At 33.6% G+C, this 20630-nt stretch overlaps 1 protein-coding gene across 1 annotated transcript; it reads right to left on the bottom strand.

The window, feature by feature from the left end:
• Nucleotides 1–7731: 7731 nt before the first annotated feature.
• Nucleotides 7732–14536, bottom strand: LOC131609066 (transcription factor GTE11-like). The gene is made up of 10 exons (XM_058880704.1): nt 12961–14536; nt 12763–12811; nt 12392–12679; nt 11846–11922; nt 11686–11758; nt 9160–9240; nt 8967–9082; nt 8786–8852; nt 8540–8670; nt 7732–8449 (listed from the first exon to the last, which is right to left on the bottom strand). The coding sequence occupies exons 1-10, from the start codon at nt 14182–14184 to the stop codon at nt 8180–8182; spliced, it is 2376 nt and encodes a 791-aa protein (XP_058736687.1). The 5' UTR covers nt 14185–14536; the 3' UTR covers nt 7732–8179.
• Nucleotides 14537–20630: the final 6094 nt, after the last annotated feature.

Below are 20630 nucleotides of genomic sequence, written 5' to 3'. Positions count from 1 at the left end.
GCCTTTTAGGCTGCACAGGTCGACGCAAACCTCTGTGTAGGTCGACCTAAGCTTCGTAGAAACCCTAAAATCACCATTTCCACTAACTAAACCCTTATAAACATTTCTCTAACACCTATACATAATTATAACATCAATACAACACATACATACCATTAAAACAACCTAACATCAAACTTTTCATGGTTGATTCATCAATCTTTCTCAAAACCTAACATTTTCTTCAAACTCAATCAAGCCATGGAAATGGAAAAGAAAGCATGATCAATCATCATAACACAACAAGGATATCATTTAATCATCATACAATCATACTCAAACAAACATAGATCAAACAAAGACCACACAAGAAAGTTATGGAAATTGAACAAGAAGAAGAAGAACAAGAACAAGAACAAGACTATAAGAGTCATACATTCAAGATAAACTAGATTCACCCCCTTACCTTGGTTTGATTCTTCATCTTCTCCAAAAACCCCTTCTTCACTTTCTCTCCATCTTTGCTCTTCTTCTATTCCTCTTCCTTTTCTTTCTCTCTTCTTTCTGGTTTTTCTCTCTTTCTATTCTCTCTTATCTCTTTTCTATCTCCCCCCACTACTTACTATTCACACACAAAATATCTCACTTTACGGTCCAAACTCAATTGCTCAGAAAAACCCCAAAACGCCGAATATTACCTTAATAATATTTCTAGTACCAAAAATATGAAAACCTTCAATTAAATATTAGTCCGCCATCCCGAACTAATACCGACTGAAACGACTCCAAAAACGGTAAAATTCCAATAAACGTCACAAACGTCCAAATTAAGCATATACTTATTTTTCCGGGCGTTACAACTCTCCCCCACTTAGAAGATTTCCGTCCTCGGAAATATCCCAAACGCAAACAAACCTGAATACGCTCTCGCCTCCGACTAACCAACTATCACGCCACGAAAGCAACGACACAATCATCACCAACAACGAATCACCCTAGCTAAAAGAGAAACAACCAAAACACAACAACGACAACGAGATGCAATTCCCATACAATGCACTCATCGACTAACACCAAAACACAAGAAATAACCAAAACACCGACAACAAGAACAAGATGCAATGCCCACACAACACACTTGTCAACCAAAACACCCCTAATCCCCCATCAAAGGAATTAGCTACATGCACTCGAACCATCACCATGGAAACGAGACGCCATCCTAGATAAGGACATAAAGTTCCACGACATATACAACTTCTGAACAGCCTCAACAAAACTAGAATACCAACATCCTGGTCGCACAACATCCAAACAACCATGCAAGACATAGCAGTCAAACATGTAACCAAAACATCTGGTGGTCTTATCATTCCTACCACGTCCACTGTCCAAAATTTGAACTCTAACAATTCATACACACACATACGAACCGCGTCATTTCACGCTTCCGATGTGCACTCTGATTTCCCCCAACAAACAGATTTACCAACTTCATATCCAACTTCCAGCCCTTTCTAGTTTTCACCAGAAACTCATTGTTCTCTCTTAACATACTCAACCTCTTAATCTGCTGTGTCAGCTTGCACACCAGACAAACGTCCTTGTATCATCCGATCAAAGACAAAAAGCTAATCCAAACACATCCTTGTTTCACAACACAAGCCCTCATAGATCTTTAAGTGACCAAATCATCCTCTCAGTCTGACCATCTGTTTGAGGATGAGACGCCAAACTCAGCGCAACTTCGTACCTAAAGCACTTTGCGAACCTTCTCAAAATTTCATAAATAAACCTCGAATCTCAATCCAAACATTACCTTGCCACTAAAAATGACCTTCTCAAATCTTGATACATCTTAGTAGCATCAGGATGAATACTCAAATCTCTACGACGCACCTCATCCAAAGTCCTCTTTTCAAATCCGAACATTAGGAATACAAACTTGATCATGACATCCCATGACATTGTTCTTATCAATCCGAAGATCACTATCTTCATCTTTGACTAATCAATGTCATCTTATTAACCCATTCAAATCCGATTTCTGACCTTTTCTAATCTCATCAAGAATACCATAAGTAAGCTTTCACGTATAAAGCTCAACACCTGAAGAAGTCGCTTTACAAACCAAAATCGAATCTCACAACTGTTTCAACAATCACAATACTCGAATCATCGACATAGACGTATGCAATGGTTTCTCATATTCAACTCATTCTGATTAAACGAATACTTCAAACTCTTGTAGTCACTTACACACAGAAATCTCGATCCGAATAATTAGTGCCTTCAAATTTCCCAAACAGAAATAACAACTGCCAACTCTAAATCTTGTGACAGATAAATCCTTTCAAAAATCTTAACTCGCATAAAGGCATAAACCACCACTTACCCCTTTCTGCATTAGAACTTCTTGCAAACCCAACAAAGAAACATCCCAAAACACAACAAACAGTTCTAACAGATCCGGCAAAATCAAAATAGGAGTGATAGTCAACCTCCTCTTAAACCCTCGAACATTCACTTTACTCAACCAAAAATTCACACAAGGAAACTTAGCAAACAATTTCTTCTTCCCAACACGGACAAAACAATTCTCAAATACTTAGCACGATCATCTTCACACTGATGATACCCATACTTTAAGTCAAACTTGCAAAACAAACAAGCTCAAACCAACTTGATCCATCAAAATATCAATCCTCGAAAGTGCATACCTTTCCTTAATTGTCAATTTTCTCAATTGTCTAAAATCGACACAAGGCCTCATAGAACCTTCCTTCTTAACCAACAAAACACGTGCACCCTACGGCGACACACTCGAACGAACAAACCTCTTCTCAAGAAAATCCTTAAGTTGACTCCTCAACTCTTTCAACTCAGAAGTTGGCATCCGATACGGAACCCTCGACACAACAACAGTTCTAGGAACTAAATCTGTCAAAACAGAACTCCAAGACGGAATTCCCCTTTTCGACGATGAATCACTTAAACCTTCAAGAAACACTTATACAAATGCGCAACTATCCGCAATTCCCACAACCGCTCTTTCTCAAGAACATCCAAAGTCGTCGACAACATAAACAACGTCGTACTACCTTGCACCGACTCATTCACTTCCAATATTATCAAACTAGCCAGATAAGCCTATCACGTCCAATACGATCCCGTCTACTATCAACAAGAGATTAAGGGTGATCAAGTCCTCAATTTGTCAATAGGTAGCTGACAATCATAATAGAGTATAAACTATCAGTACCAACATTAATAATATTCTTTTCCAACTTTTGCTCATAGCACAGAAGCACTATGATTCCATAATTCACAAATCTCTCAAGATCATCTGAACTAGCTAACACCGACGTCCGGTAGCTACGTACCAAAACACTTCTAACAACGTCAACAACTCCTCCAACAAAGTCTACCACAATACTTTCCTTAATCACTGATCCAACAACGACACCTCACACAAGGCTACTCAAACAACAACTTCACAGTCCATCAGTAGCGTTAGAGCATCACAACTCTCTAAATTCCATTCCTTAGAAATAACCAAAATCTACTCCGTGACACTCCAACTTGATTAACAACCAAAGTCTTAAGTCCAAGTCGCCTTCACTTCAGAAAACAACAGATTCCAACAACACTAGTACTCCTGCCCTCAGTAGCATACTAACATCTTGCAATTGAAACATATCCGAGAAGCATATCTTCTCCCCCACTAACTTCAAACCACTCCTGCATGCAACCGACTAGAGGCACAACAAGTACTGACAGTGCTCCACACACTTATCACGTACTGAGGAATTAAACAACATTAAACAACACTGGCCGGACAGACCGACCTGCTCTGATACCACTAATGTAACACCCCAATTCTACCCAAAGCATTTAGGCAAGAAAATATCAGAGTATTAAAATTTCATACAACACAATTAGGATGTTACACCAAGTAATCAAGAAACACCTAGAAAACAAACGGCCATCAACGATGCCAAAATCATACAACACCTGCCTGTAAAACGATACATAACACACGGAAGATATGAACATAAAAATGTACGTATAGCTCTCACTCTCAAAGAGGAGTTTTCCAAAATAAAGTGTTTACAATACACATCAGCACATCATCACATATACATGTTCAAAAGAGTCATATACAAATAAATAACAACAGACTCCCGACTCCCCGGTGTTACGTATCAGAGCAACCGACAAGACCAATTGGAGAACTACCTCTTCCAAAGGACTCCCAAAGCGGCTAATCTGCAGGATGCCACTCAAGCATCAAATCAGCAGAAGGGTGAGAATATAATTCATAATGAAAAGCATGACAAATATAGTAATGCCAACAAGTATCATCAAGAATCATACAACAAGGTAATCCACTCATCTAACCACAATCGATATATAAGTAATGTGACACATGAATGATAACATAAATTATAAGGACAGACAATGATGAATGAGACTCGACTATGCATATGCATGTGGTACCAAATCCAGAGTAAACTCCTCCTTGTCATTATGACAAATACACCTTGTCGAGCATTATGCTAGGACTTCTTTCCCTCAGGAAAATACACCTTTGTCGAGCAGTAAGCTATGACTAACCGTCATCGAGCATTTCGCCCCCACTGATGACCTCTTGCCACTCGGGAAAATACACCTTTTTACCGAGCATTAAGCTCCCACTGGTAATAATTGCCAATTCAGGCCACCTGTTAATAGCATTTCGCCATTAACGTATTGAAATGTTATGCTGTGCAAATATATGACTCTATTATATGACAACAACATCATCAACAATATAACACGGTCACATACTCACGTTACACCGTTTATATTCAATCCAAAAGGATACATCACCAATTAATAACATCGTTATCAATTATATCACACCATAATTACCACACAGGCATTAATAAGCACACAACACACATTCACCGTCAAAACATACCGGCCACATTGGCATAAATGATCGCATAATTGCATCACATCAAATTAATATTGGCCATCGGCCCACAACTTCATCAATACATCATCAACAAGTTGTAATAACAACAATTCAACAATGATAATACATCATTCTCATAACAACAATTACTTGCCATAAGGCCACACATCATGTTAACAACAAACAACCAAACATCGTCACATATCAAGAATGAACATTCATTAATACATAACACATACGAACATGATTTCATGTTAATCCACACATCAACAACAATTGCAACCAAGCACTATGATTATCTACCAATCATATCGCGCATATAAACAATTATGTGTTTTCATCAACAACAATTACAACCAATAAATCACAAGTTAACCAAGCCTATAACATCATATAGAACATCTAACTAGCTTCCTAACGCTTCGAACGGCGTATAAAACGGAGTTACGGATAAAAAGTTACAAGGTTTCAAAGTTTGGATAATTGAACATACTACACATTTCATCACTTGATCCTAATAAAAATAATAGGAGACTACATCCTATGAATCATTTTATTATATCATAGTATATTTCATTGCGTTGGCTTTCCAACGCTTCGAACGGCGACAAAATCGGAGTTACGGTTCAAGAGTTACGATCGTTACAAAATCTGCCAAAAATGGAAAAAAAAGCTGTAGGTCAACGCATGGAAATCATAGGTCGACGCATTGAACTCCTGCCACCCTCGGGTATGCGCACGCTGACCCAATAGGTCGACGCATTCATCAGAAAACCCAGATTTTTGCCTTTTAGGCTGCACAGGTCGACGCAAACCTCTGTGTAGGTCGACCTAAGCTTCATATAAACCCTAAAATCACCATTTCCACTAACTAAACCCTTATAAACATTTCTCTAACACCTATACATCATTATAACATCAATACAACACATACATACCATTAAAACAACCTAACATCAAACTTTTCATGGTTGATTCATCAATCTTTCTCAAAACCTAACATTTTCTTCAAACTCAATCAAGCCATGGAAATGGAAAAGAAAGCATGATCAATCATCATAACACAACAAGGATATCATTTAATCATCATACAATTATACTCAAACAAACATAGATCAAACAAAGACCACACAAGAAATTTATGGAAATTGAACAAGAAGAAGAAGAACAAGAACAAGAACAAGACTATAAGAGTCATACATTCAAGATAAATTAGATTCACCCCCTTACCTTGGTTTGATTCTTCATCTTCTTCAAAAAACCCTTCTTCACTTTCTCTCCATCTTTGCTCTTCTTCTATTCCTCTTCCTTTTCTTTCTCTCTTCTTTCTGGTTTTTCTCTCTTTCTATTCTCTCTTATCTCTTTTCTATCTCCCCCCACTACTTACTATTCACACACAAAATATCTCACTTTACGGTCCAAACTCAATTGCTCAGAAAAACCCTAAAACGCCGAATATTACCTTAATAATATTTCTAGTACCAAAAATATGAAAACCTTCAATTAAATATTAGTCCGCCATCCCGAACTAATACCGACTGAAACGACTCCAAAAACGGTAAAATTCCAATAAACGTCACAAACGTCCAAATTAAGCATATACTTATTTTTCCGGGCGTTACAATTACAACAGGAGATAAACGAGAATTCTCTCAAATGTAGGGGTAAATGTGCATCTTATAAAACATCAGAATTTTTGTAAAAGCCGTAACTTGAGTTTTCGGACTCCGTTTGACGCGCTGTTCGAAGTATAGGATAGCTAATACAATAATTCATACCCTAATGGAGTAAAATAAGTTATAGGACATAATTTCCTAGTATTTGTTTTATGATGAGATAATGATACCTTGTGATGAATTAAAAATAAATATGTTTTTATTATGAAGTTGAATCAACCGTGTCTTGTCGTTATTTGAATTGCGTGTGATGATATGTGTATCTATCATATAAGAAAATAAAATGTTCTGGAAATACTAACATTGCCCTTCTGGTTCCACGGATTGCCACGTGGATGGCCTAACTGAATTTCTTTATTTCCTTGCACGATATCCGCTGAAATTCAAATGACTTCCCTTTCTATTCCTTTCTACTCTTTATGTTCCAACTTTTCAATCAAATAATATAATATTTTACCTTTCTATTACCTTCCCAATGCAACTTTGTCTAACCTCATTCTTGGCTTGCATATTGCAAGAAATATAGATCTCACGGATCTCTATTCACTTATATGTTTTAATATAATTCATTAGATAGAATTTATTCTCTATGTAATATATATTTACAAGCAAATTTAAAAAATCTTATGAAGTGTTAGAAAGAAGTTAAAATCCAATAGATAAAAAAATTATAAATATTTTAAAATTAAATTCAAATGAGTTCAATAGTTCAAAGTTCTAACAAATTTATAACTTGTGAAGTGTTAGAAAGAAGTTAAAATTCAATAGATAAAAAAATTATAAATATTTTAAAATTAAAAATTCAAATGAGTTCAATAGTTTAAAATTCTAACAAATTTATAACTATTTTGTTAAAGTGATCATGTTTAATTTTTTATTTTATCATTAAATATTCATAAATTTTTTGTAAATATTTATAGTTATTAGTGATATTTGTGAATATTTATATTGGTCATATTGGATTTATCATGTTGGTAATTTACTACATATTTATTTTTAAATATTTTCAGGTATTAGTGATTTTATAATAACAATTATATATTACCAACAAAACCTTATCGAATGATCTAAGATAAGAATAAATTTACCCGTGCGGAAGCATACGTCAAGTACTAGTTGAGTGGAATCTACAATTAGAATATAGTTAAGTATTTAAATGTAAGTGCTTTGAAGTATAATATAATGCGTAGTACAATGTCTTAATCCTGATAATGAACCCGATTAAGAACTTAAACTAAAATTCTAGCATCTACAGAAATAGCCATACAGAAATACAACACCCAGTAACCAGAAAGATGGTGGCTCCTTCAATGCTCATAGTTTCCAGGAGAACACCGCTATCTTTTGTACAACTTAAGCCACTAACTAGTATTACAGAACAAGAAGTTTGATGTTGACAGACCAGAACTGAGTTAATATTGTCCTTCTAGAAGCTGAATGCACATCCCTTCTACTCATTTACAATGGATTAATGCATCACATGAACTAAAATGCATGAGGATATTTTTGTGGGATAGATATAATTATACTTTGCTCCATATTCATGATACAAAATGTGAATAGCCTAACCAATCTCACCCTCTTCGACATCATTTACAGGATTTGGAACAGCCGGTGGCTCTCCCTCCTCCTCTTCATCATCAACTTTCATATATAACCCTAGTTGTTCCAAGGGATTACTACTACCAAACTTGAAACTGCCCAACCCATCCTGAGAGTGATCGGGACTTGTCTCATGTACACAACTTGGTAATTGCTCCGCAGGTACAGCTCTAAGCCTTTCCAAATCTTCGAGAAAACGAGAATTCTCATTGATTTCAACAGTCTTTTCCATCTGCATAGAGACCAGTATATGCTCCAATGAAATGCAGAACAAACATGTAAGCACTTAGATATTTCAGCTAGATAGACACTACTCATTTACCTGTGTCAAAGCTTGTCGTGCAGCTTCCCTGTCAAGCTCTACCTTTCGTCTGGCTTCAGCAGCAGATTCCGCTTCTGCCTGCTTTCGAGCATCTTCAGCAGCCTTTGCTTCTGCTTGGAGCCTTGCCTTTTCTGTCAACAAACAGTTGGGTCAACAAGATAGATTAGTTAGCACTTAAGTAAGTTGAACAATTAGCATGGACACATCACCCTTTATAATAACACACAAGTACAAAAGCTCACTCACCTTTCCTTTGCTCCATCTCCATTTTCTCCCTTTCCAGCCGCAACTTCTCAGGATCACCCTTTTCTCCCTGACCTCAGCCAAATTTTATTGAAGCAAATCATATTCAAATTCCATACAACAATCAGAAGTATGATGCTAGCAGAGTAAGTTTCACATTTCTCAAATATGAGATATTACTTACTTGTGTGAGCGTCTTTTCTCGAGCTTTCAAGATAGTATCAACAAATCGATTCTTCAATATTGCAACTCGATAAAGTTTATCAGGGGAGACCTGCCTCTCAGAAGGACCGCTGTCCCCTGTAACATTTATAAGATAATTTGTTTGAAGTCATCTAGCATAACAATAAAATCTTACATGGTCCACACACACATACCATCTTGCTGGCAATCAGAGTCAGAAGGACTCCGCTGATCCTGAGAATTATCCTCAACTTGATCTAAGCCACTGACAGATTCTGTAAGAAATAAAGGATAAGAATCTAAGGTCAAGAAATTTAATCATGATATTAAAGACATGGCTAACGAACAATACACACAGACATGCAAGTTTTAAGCAAGATTAATAAATGAAAAAATATAGAAGGTTTCACATAAGTCATTGTTATATGAAAATAAAGCTCATATATACTATTACTATATTAAAAAGGAAAGAAACCACAAACTCTACTAGTAGTAGGAATTCAGCAAAAAGAGAAAAGAAAGGAACATGAGACAAGAGATAAGAATACAGCATTATCTCCTTAAACAATGTAACCAGCATAGCATCAACAACAACAACAATAACAACAAAAGCATTTATTCACAATAAAGGGTGTCTACTGTCTAGCAAACAAGTTTTTTTGTAATTTAACTAATCGCTTATTGCATAAATACTTACCATATGCAAATTTGTGTCATATGGCCTTAAGTTCAATAAGTTATTTGTATTAACATTTATTTAAATTGTTTTCACTGTAAAAATATAATTTGGGAGTTGAAGAGGAGACAAAGGGAAAATAGGGGTGGACACGGATCATGGTTCCCCACAACCCGAATAGAACCAATTGAAAAATCAAGGGTAGTTCGATTTGGTTTTGAAATAGGCTAACCCGAGGTAATTGGGTTGGAAAATTCAAACCTCAGAAAATCGATCCAAAAGAAGGGAATTTTCACAGCATGTGCATATACTTAGTTATGTTCCTTTCCTAGTTTCCTTTTCATATTCTCTCCATCTTTCCCCACTTCTCTAAGGCCGACTAGGGCACAAGACATTACTCCCTCCTTCACACCCCGCCACCACCTGAGCAGTGGCCACAACCGATATCTCTCCGCTGGATTGGAACCCCTGCCAGTGGCAAGCAGAGAACTTACGCTGCAATCTCAAAAAATCAACTGACTGGAACCCCTGCCATGTGCTCAATGATACCCATTTCTCTAACATAATTTTGATTTAGATAGTAATATATGGCTTTTTTTACCTGAACTGAAAATTTTACTCTTTCATTTTGGGTTCCTTTCTGCAGGTAAGTATAATTACTTCTTCTTTTTTAAAGCAGTAAGCCTACTGTTGTTTTATTATTAAACCAAGTTACCTGACCCAACAAGAATGAGATTGGGCTGGTTTGATTCAAGTTGTGTATCATTCACAAATACGAACCAACCCAAACCGGTTAAATTTGATTGGTTTAGACCCCAAAATACCCTAACCGGAAGCAACCCAACCTGTATCTCATTCTACAAAAGTTGTTTCCAAAGCTATCTTGGAATCTTTATTCAATCAAGTTTATTAAAACAGTTAATGGATGTTTCAAAAGCTATATGTACAATCTCTTCCAACCACTTATATAAGTGCTCAAATCATGCAATAAGCCTACATAAGCTTTAAATAAGTTCTTCCAAGTGTCACCTAAGTGATTCTCAAACTAAGTAGTTATGTTGAAGTGAGTATAATGTTATCATCAATTAACATGGCCCTTCTGCATTGAAGCGATTTCCTCAAATAGTTCACCTAATTACACAATCTCCTTTAAAGCTATCAAATATTTCCCTAAAGATAATTCTCAAATATTTCAAAAAAAAACTTTTATATTAATGAGAATCTACAGCAACAAATTTCTATAATTTTCTGTTTTAACAACGTAAACCATCAAATAGATCTTCAAAAGTATCAGTTCAACAAAAGCAATTTTACCACTCCTGTGATGTAAATAAATAATAGCACAAACCATAGAAGTACCACACAAACATGAGACAAACCATTGGAAAGAAGATTAGAGTTTTAGTTGCACTTGACATTAAGTGACCAGGTCCATTTTGTGTAATAGTCAAAGCCTATTTATAATTTAGTTTCAACTGTATGTTAATTCAAAATGTCCTGATAATTGGAAAACATATCCACGACCTTATATATAACACTCTCCTTTCTCCTACACTTTCCAATGTGGGACTCTTGTGTTAACTTTCCAAAACCCTCCTTCAAGTTCAAACAGGTCTCTTTTTTTTTACCCGTTTGTGACTTTAATAATAGTCTCTCTTTTTTCCTCCAGGTTTGTCCTGAACAGTGTTGAGCCGTGTGGCTACTTGTACCTTTTCTTTTTTTGTTGCTGAGTCTAAAAAGGCCCTTCAAATTTTAGTTTTTTTACTGTACTACTGGACCTAGCTCTAATACCTGTTGAAATTTAGTGAGTTAACCCATTATGTGCAACATTAAAACCCATTTATTATTTAGTTCAATTGAGTGTGTTAATTTAAAATGTCATGACACTTGGACAACAAACCCACAGCCTTATATATACACATACTTTTCTTTCTCTTATGCTTTCCGACGAAGGACTCTTTTGTTAGTTTCACTTTTCAAACTGCAGACCATACAGAACAACCTTTATGCAGCTAAAAATGACAAACAAAGATACATCACTCACGATTTCTTTCAAGAGTATCAGCAGCTCTGATCTTATCCTCCAATCGAGCTTCTGAACCCATAATTTCTGGTACCTGAATATGAATCCAAATGAATCAGATTTTTATAATGCAAAATAATTATGTAAGGAAATAACATTCACTGAATAAACAAAACTGTGCCTTTGCTCCATTTGCTGGACTTGCTTTAGCATCATCAGATTCACTATCACTATCAGAAGAACTACTTGAGTCTGAATCTGCAATGTACACATTAGAGTAATAAATAGATTCGTGTTTTGTTCTTTTTGCAAGTGGTATAATCAACATCATGGTATGTGCTTTGTGTTTAGATGCTTCTTTATTTGCTCGTGCGAGATGAATTTGGGTCATTTCGGTTTAAGTTCAAAAGATATGCAAAGAAAAAAGAGATGATATTGAATCCTCTAAGATGTGTAAGATTGTAGCTTAGTTCAGTTACAACTGCAATAACTGCTCCCTGCTTTTATGATCCTATAAATACTTGTATCAATGTGTATTCACTCGGAATGGTAATGCCAAAGTGTTTTTCAGATGGCAAATTTTCTCTACTTTTCTGAGTTTCCAGAGCTCTATTAAGGGGGAGTTTAATTAAAAATAATATACCTCCCTAAATCAAGTCTCAAATATATCCTAATGATGAAATCTTCAAAAACATGGATAACCACGGTTACAGAATACAAGAAGTACCATTGGAATGGCCTGGACTTGGACATTTGTTCTCTCTGCAAGTTGTATCCTTTTCAACCTTCACATCAGGATGGTTTGAAATAAGGGGCTCGCCTGCATCAATGTCCTTTTCAACCTCCATATCAGGATTGCTTGAAACAGGGGGCTCATTTTCAACTTTCACATTAGGATCGCTTGAAACAGGGGGTTCATTTCCACAATTGTCTTTTTCAACCTTCACATGAGGATAGCTTGAAACAGGGGGCTCGTTCCCACCGATGTCCACTTCTTCATCAGCCATATCATTGCCTATACGTAGTAGAACAATGTTTGAAAAAGATAAAAAAAAAAACTGCATCCACACATGCAGACACACAAACTCAAAAGACTACCTTTAAATGGTTGCAATGAGGAATTGCTAGGTCCAGAATCATTCAACACCTGCAGCAGAAAATATAGATTACGAGAAGTCAAATAGTATATGTATTATTATAAGAAAAAATTTCATTACGGCGAGGGAGGATTAGGGCAATACAATAAAATGTGATAATAACATAGATTTATGAAAGGGTTAGGTAGTAGGGATGCACCTCTATTTCACACACTTGAACATTTTCTTTGTTATTTTGCTTCTCATGCAAAAAGTCATCTAGAAGCTTGCGTAATGTGAATAGTGTATCATCGCTGAGAACGTCAATATCAATCTCAATCTCCTCCTCTCCACACTCTCTTCCATTTGAACTATGTTCTTTCAAGAAATCAATGATATGAACAGGTATTTCTCCAAGCAAAGACTCCAATTGTTGACCTAGATTGTGCTTCTCTTGATCCGACATAACCTCTTTAGTAGGTGCAATAACTTCAGGTTGAGGGGGCAAAGAGACAATTTTCCTCTTTTTGGAAGGAGGCATTGCTCTAGTAGTTTTCACATCATGACTAGGAACTGGCTTTGTAGGCAATGGAAGATCATCCGTTTTAGACAGTTTCTTCTCTATCGTTTTCCATCTCATTTCAAAATATTTACGGAGGGTATCCGCCATGATATGGACATCATTCCCAGGTGGATTATAGGTCATTGCATTCGAAAAAGTAAGCCTCACATCACCGGCAAATTCCAAAGGATCTGAGTACGCTCCTGTATCGATCTTGCTTTTTATTGTTCCCAGGTCCATCGGATGCTTAATGATAGTGAAATAATCAGGAAGGTTCAACTTCGCCGCATCCACAGGGGTGTTGAAAACCCAACCATACTGATGACTCATTAGCCGTTTCAACAGTGACTCACAATCTTTCATTAACAAAGAATTCGCAGTAGTACTTGGCAAACAAGTCTTCAACGGAGTCTCAAATTTTCCAGACGAGCCCCGATTCCATCCGCGAGGCTTATTACTCTTACCCAACTGTTTCGATTTTTTCCTCGAGTTTTCCACTCGATGATCCCTGGTATTGGTATTTCCATTACTACAACTAAGAATATCACTAGAAGACGACAGCGTAACGCCATTCGATCTCTGTAGCTCGATTCTCTTCTGAAGCTGGCGAACATGTTCAAGCTCGGATCTCAGGCGTTGCGCCAGACCTTTTCTTTCAATCGATGACAATTTCGACAAGGGAACAACATGGACGGAAGCACCAAAAGCACCGCGGCGGCTTGAATTCAAACTAATCGACTTCCTCGCCGCGGCACCGGAGTCTTCGGAAACGGTAATTTCAGTGTCTATTTGTCCCGATGTTCCCGACCCCTCGGATTCACCAACTGTATTAATAGGATTATTACCAAAATAACCTCCAGGGACCCTACTCTTTGCCATCATAAAGTCACACGGTTCACTGAACTAGCTTAATTTCCACATCCAGTATTAATCATGTAAGAAAATCACCTAATTCGAAAGCAGTTTTTTCACTAGAGATTTAACCTCCAAAAATTAGGGCAAAACTGGAATCTCTGTGCTGAAATTGAATGAAACTGAAAACTAATTGAATTAGTTACCTAGTTTGTAGCACAGAGCTTGATTTCTTAGATCACGAGTGAAGTGAAACCATAGCTGAATAGAATGAGTAAACGAGAGAAGCATAAGCACGTTTTCTGAAAAGCACGAGTTGAGAGAGCGAGAGAAGAAGAGAAGAAAAATGTGGAGTCTTACCTTGGCTTTCGTTTTCTTGTAAGAAGATTATGATGCCGACTTTTATCTGCAATTTGCATCAATTCGTCAAACAGTTTGAGCCGTGCGATGTAAAATCAACGGATACCATGCGGGTTTCATTTAGTTGACAAGTGCGACTTTTTGGTATATGAGTAACTAGTAAGATACCCGTGCTATCGCACGGGTTCCGTCTGGGTTATTATTACATGTTATAATATCTCATTTGTCAGTTTTGAAATTTGGTTTAGAGATTATAAACAGTCACATAATTACAAATATAAACTAATAACATGTAACAACCTTTATGCAGTGATGCAAGTAGTACTGTTAAATATTTGTAACAACAATATACTTATTTGATCCAATATAAACACTTAGAACCCGCTTATGCCTTTATAAAAATAATTGTATCAACATTAGACTTTTTCAGTTTATAAAAATATTTTTAACTTATTCCCGGTTATAAAAATAATTAGTAGATTTTTTTTGTTTATAAAAATATTTGTAACTTGTTCCCGTTTATAAAAATAATTGTATCACCAATATACTTTTTCACGATTATAAAAATATTTGTAACTTATTCCCGTTTATAAATAAAATTGTATTAATAGTAGAATTTTCCCATTTATAAAATTACTTGTAATTTATTTCCGTTTATAAAAATAATTGTATCAACAATAAACTTTTTTCGTTTATAAAAATATTTGTAACATATGCCCGTTTATAAAAATATTTGTATCAGCAACAAACTTTTTTTCCCGTTTATAAAAAATATGTAAGTTATTCTCTTTTATTAAATCAATTGTATAAATAGTAGACTTTTTTCGTTTATAAAAATATTTATCAATAGTAAATTTTTACTTTTTCCCGTTTATAAAAATATTTGTAATTTATCAGTGAAAATATATTTATCAATTTTTATTTTACTAATTAAAAAATATTTGTAATTTATTTTTGAAAATATATTTATCAATTTTTATTTTACCAATTAAAATTTAAATCGTTAAACTAATATCTGCTTATTAACACTATGTTAAAAAAAAACAATTTTGCAAAACTAAATCATTAGATATAATTTGATAAAAATCAAATAAATAAAAATTACATATTATATTTATAACTAAATTGCAACAAAAAATTAAATATAATGTGTCATCATTCATTCTAATTTAAGTAGATACTAAAGTATATAAACAAAATTAAACACTTAAATAATTTTAAAATTTTAGTTACCATATTCTGGTTAATTAAGGAATAAAGTAAATCTTTGGATTCATTAAGATATATATTATACTTTTTGTTGTATACTAAAATATTTGATTGGGACATATTAAATTAGGATTATATTATTTTAGATTGATCGAAAATAACAATAACAGTTTATAATCGATCAACAACAAACTTTTTCATGTATATTTAAATAACATTATTTATAAAAAAATTAGATCAACAATTTATTTTTTCTCATATTTAAAATAAAGTTTATTATTAAATTATTCAAAAATTTCTCGTATATAAAAATAAAGTTTATTATTAAATTATTCGGAAATTTCTCGTATATAAAAGTTTTTCTCGTATATAGAATTTTATGTCTCATATATTTTAATATATAATCAATGACAAATAAATGTTATTATTACAAATTAAGATAAATTCTTAAAGGAAATGAATTTTCTCCAATTAAAAACATTCATTTTATTCTTTAATACTTAAAAAATTATTTTAACATATTTTCTAACAGATATATCATATTGAATTGAATTAAATAATAGTAAATAGTATAATTAATATATTTTATATTATTTTAAAAATTCAAAATAGTTATAAAAGCAATGTTTAATTTCGGTTATCTAAAAATTAGTACATATATTTTTATAATAATTAAAAAAAGTTGCTTATGTTAAAAAATAGAATTACAGGATAAAAAATTACTATTATTAAGATAATTTACACATTAGCTATTTATCAGCATCCTTACTAAATGAAAAATCTTGATTTATGTTAAAAAAAATAAGAATTATTACAAAAGAGGAAAATAATTTATATCAAAATCTTCTACATTGAATTCATAGTAAACATCTATACCCTTGCTATCAAACTTGTTGCAACTACAATTCCGAACCTCCTAAAAGCAGTCAAATAGTATAGAATCATTCCATCAAAATTAATATTTCATCATTCTAATAAAACCACAAATATATATATTTTCACCCTTTAGAATCAACATACACAAACATCATATCCCAATTCTACATGTCACAAAGTATTTATATATTTACATGAGAAAAAAAAGCAAGAATAAGATATCATTAAATATTATTATTTATCTCCTTCATCAGTTGATTTTGGCTTCTTAACAATCAAAACAGGACACTTCACATTCTGTGCATAGTGGTTGCTCACACTTCCCATAAAAGCCCTACCATTAATCAATATCCAAAATCAACCGAATTAATTTTATAATTCAAATATGTGTATAACTAACGCCAACAAAAAAATAACCATAATTAGTTAACCATAATTTATTAATATACCTTACTTACATTTTGCACGTCGTACAGATTAACTCCTTGCTCCAAAACAAACTCAACAACTTGTTGGCTATACTTCTCCTTCGTTGCCGTAACATCAGATGAGAAAAGACATCCTGAAATAAAACACACATATACATATTACACAAATTAATTAATTAATTAATTAATTAAGAGAGTTTACAACGGATTAATCACAATCAACTATATAAATTAATTTCCTGTGCAATCTTCTTCAAACTCCATGTTAGAGCGTAAATGCTCTCATATTCTTCATCAATAGCTACCAAGATTCTTCTTCCGCTTTATGTTTTTCCAACTATCAACACTACTTGGAAATTCTTCTGCAAAGAAATATTCAGTATATATGGGTGATTTTAGATTATTACCGGCCGAATAGTTGGACAATAATATATAGTTTATTTTGGAAATTCCCTGCAACATTTCAACAAACACATAGTGTGCACACATGAAAAGTCAGTTTGATAAATCAATTGATAATAAATTGCATAAATATTACTGAATCAATGAAATAGCAGTTTGAATGCATCTAATAGATGATAAAGAATTGCATAAATATTAATTGAAAAGCCCAATCAAAAAAGATAAAATTCATAAAATAAGGTAACGCAGTGAAATCATAGTGAACAGGCGCACGGAACAATAAGAGTGTTGAGCCCAATCAGAGAATCACCACTTCTGAACTGTTAAACCAATAAAAGTGTTACAAACCATATATGCTTACACCTAATTGCTATCTTCCAGAAATCCTTCGACTCATTGATGTCCTTCACAGAATCAATTTGGCGAGCCATGGCAATACTTAAAAGGCTGCAAGAACAAAACAGATTTCACTTGATTTGGAAAATTAAAATCGAAATAAAAATGACACAAAACAGATATGCAAGTTAAAATCGTACCTATTGCAAAACAGATATGTAGAAGAAATAAGAACCTGAAAAAGATAAAGTAAAGAGTGGAATTCCATTGATTCAGAAGATATATAACCTAAAAAACGTATAGGTATCTGGAAAGCCAAGAGTAATTGTAATTTTCGGTAGTGGAGGGTTTTAGGTTTTCAAAGACCTTAAAACCTATTGTTCCAAATTATGGAATGAATCTATGTATTCAACATTAACATTTAATAGGACTATTAATGTTTTGGAATGTGTATATTTGGGTAAATAAATAAAATATAAAATACCAACAAAAAATAAGAGAGCGACACATCAACAATAATAAATGCCAAATCAATAATATTGAGTTATTTTGCTAAAAGTCTTTTCTACCCATGGAATAAGAAAAGTTTTAGTACTTTTATCAGAGGGTTTTAAGTGGAATTTCCAGGTACTTTTGCTTTTATATATTAATAATAGATAAAACTCTAGATTCTAGACAAATCTTATTACTACTACCTCCCGTACTAAAAATTACTTTTTCCGTCTTCATTATCATTTTTTTATTTGGAAAATCCTTACGACTGAAAATAATAAGAAATGTATTTATTATCACTTTTGTTACCTAATTCTTATTAAAAAAATTAATTTTTCATAAATTAAAGAATGAAAATTCATATTGATTCTTCACAAAAATTACAAAATCTAAAATTATATTTTTTTCAAATCAATTTTTTTCTTACTTTTTAAATCATGATTGAACTGTCACATTAAATTTTACTTTTTAAATATTTAATGTAGTTCTAAAATGACTATCATTTTATCTTATAAATTTTTTATTTTTTATTTTAAATTAAAAAAATTTAATATTACTGTAAATTATGGGTATAATTTATCATTAATGTACATTAGCCTAGTGACCAAAGCATATGATGTGCCTAAAAGGTTTTCCGATTTTAAAAAAATATGTACGAAAGGACTAATATGATCCGGTTAAAATTTGTAAGAGATTAAATCGGGTCTTTTTTCGTCAGGGATTAATTTGAGTTCTATAATTTTTTGTGAGGGACCAAAATGGATCTTTGCTCTTTTGTACCCTAAATTAAATGATTGTTTTTTAAAATAATTATATGTACATTCTTGTTTTTCTTCTTCAAATTATTCCGTAAAAAGTAGCACTATTCTTTTTATTTTGGGATACTCTTATTTACGACTTTAATAAAAAAAAACTCTTCTTCTCTAACTACTATATTAATAATGTTATGAAACTAAATAGAAGGATATAGTGTATTGTATTATGCTATTATCAGCGTGAATACAATATGAGTCATATTTATAGTATATGCGTAATAAATAGAAAATTAATATGGAATCCCCTCATTTAAAATACTCCTCTTGGATGTCCATTAAAAATATGCCTCATTCAAATTTTACAAGCAAAAAAACTAGTGAGAAAAATTTTAGTAAAGAAAAAAGAGTACAATATTCTTTGTGAAAGAACTGTCTCGTTATTGATCAATATGAATTATTACAAATAATAAATGAAATTATAGGGAGGCAAACATCCATTATTCATAGTAGTCCCCTTGAATGTTTCACTACAAGAAAATTGGCAGATTGCGACGGTTATTTTGGCGGATTACGATGGATAAAAGCGCTGCAAATTACTAACTACGACGGTTGTTGTACCGTCGCAGAAACGTGCGTCCCAGGCTGTTTCGCGACGATTGTCAAAACCGTCACACCAACCATCATTCTCATTCACGACGGTAGGGAACTGACATAAACTGAATATTGCGACGGTTACCAACCGTCATGAATTTTTGTTTGTTTTTTATTTTCATTATTGATTGCGACGGTACAAACCGTCATGAATTTTTGTTTTCTGTATAGATTGCGACGGTTCAAACCATCGTGAATGTTATTTGTTGTTTCATTTTTATCGCTAATTGTGACAGTTTAAAACAACCTACAGGGGGTTATAACCCCCGCTAAAATGATGAATTTATAAAAAAAATCAGAATAACAAAAATTCACATCTTTTACCAGAATATCAATAACTTTCATTTGAGTACAAACATTAGTTTTTGACATTGAACTAAATGAAGAAATCAAAGTATAACACCCTAAAAGCTTGATTCAACATCCCTGCAATACTGAACGAAGATCATTCCTGAACGAAGATTACACCACAATTGAACCAAGTGAACACCCTGTAATACAGAACGAAGATCACACCACAGCTGAACCAAGTGAACACCCTGCAATACTGAATGAAGATCATTCCACAACTCCTACTCTTATACTGTCAGCTAGGACTTGATCAAGTATAAGCCCCATACCCAAGCATGATTCTCCCTATAGCCCATACCTAAAACCTTCAGTTGTTGCCTCCCCTAAATACGATACAATAAGAAAATCAACTTAGATGTCTAAGCCAAGATAATAACAATATACCTAGTTAGAAAGAAAATAATGAGTTAGAAAGAAAATAATGACACAAAACACATGATTAAAAAATGTAATTGAAAGGTAGGAATGCATGATGCAGAGTTTCATACAGTTTTAAGGTTTCATACCCATTTTTGGCTGGGTTTGGGTTGGGGTCAAGTGACCGAAGTTCCATTTTCCCATTTACAAAAAAAAATTGTCATTTTAATTGGTTAGCGCAAATTAAAATCCGACATGG

The sequence above is a fragment of the Vicia villosa genome, linkage group LG6 (assembly GCF_029867415.1).
Source record: "Vicia villosa cultivar HV-30 ecotype Madison, WI linkage group LG6, Vvil1.0, whole genome shotgun sequence".
Taxonomy (NCBI): domain Eukaryota; kingdom Viridiplantae; phylum Streptophyta; class Magnoliopsida; order Fabales; family Fabaceae; genus Vicia; species Vicia villosa.
Note: the sequence above shows the minus strand (reverse complement) of the source record. Positions and strands in the feature narration are given on the sequence as shown.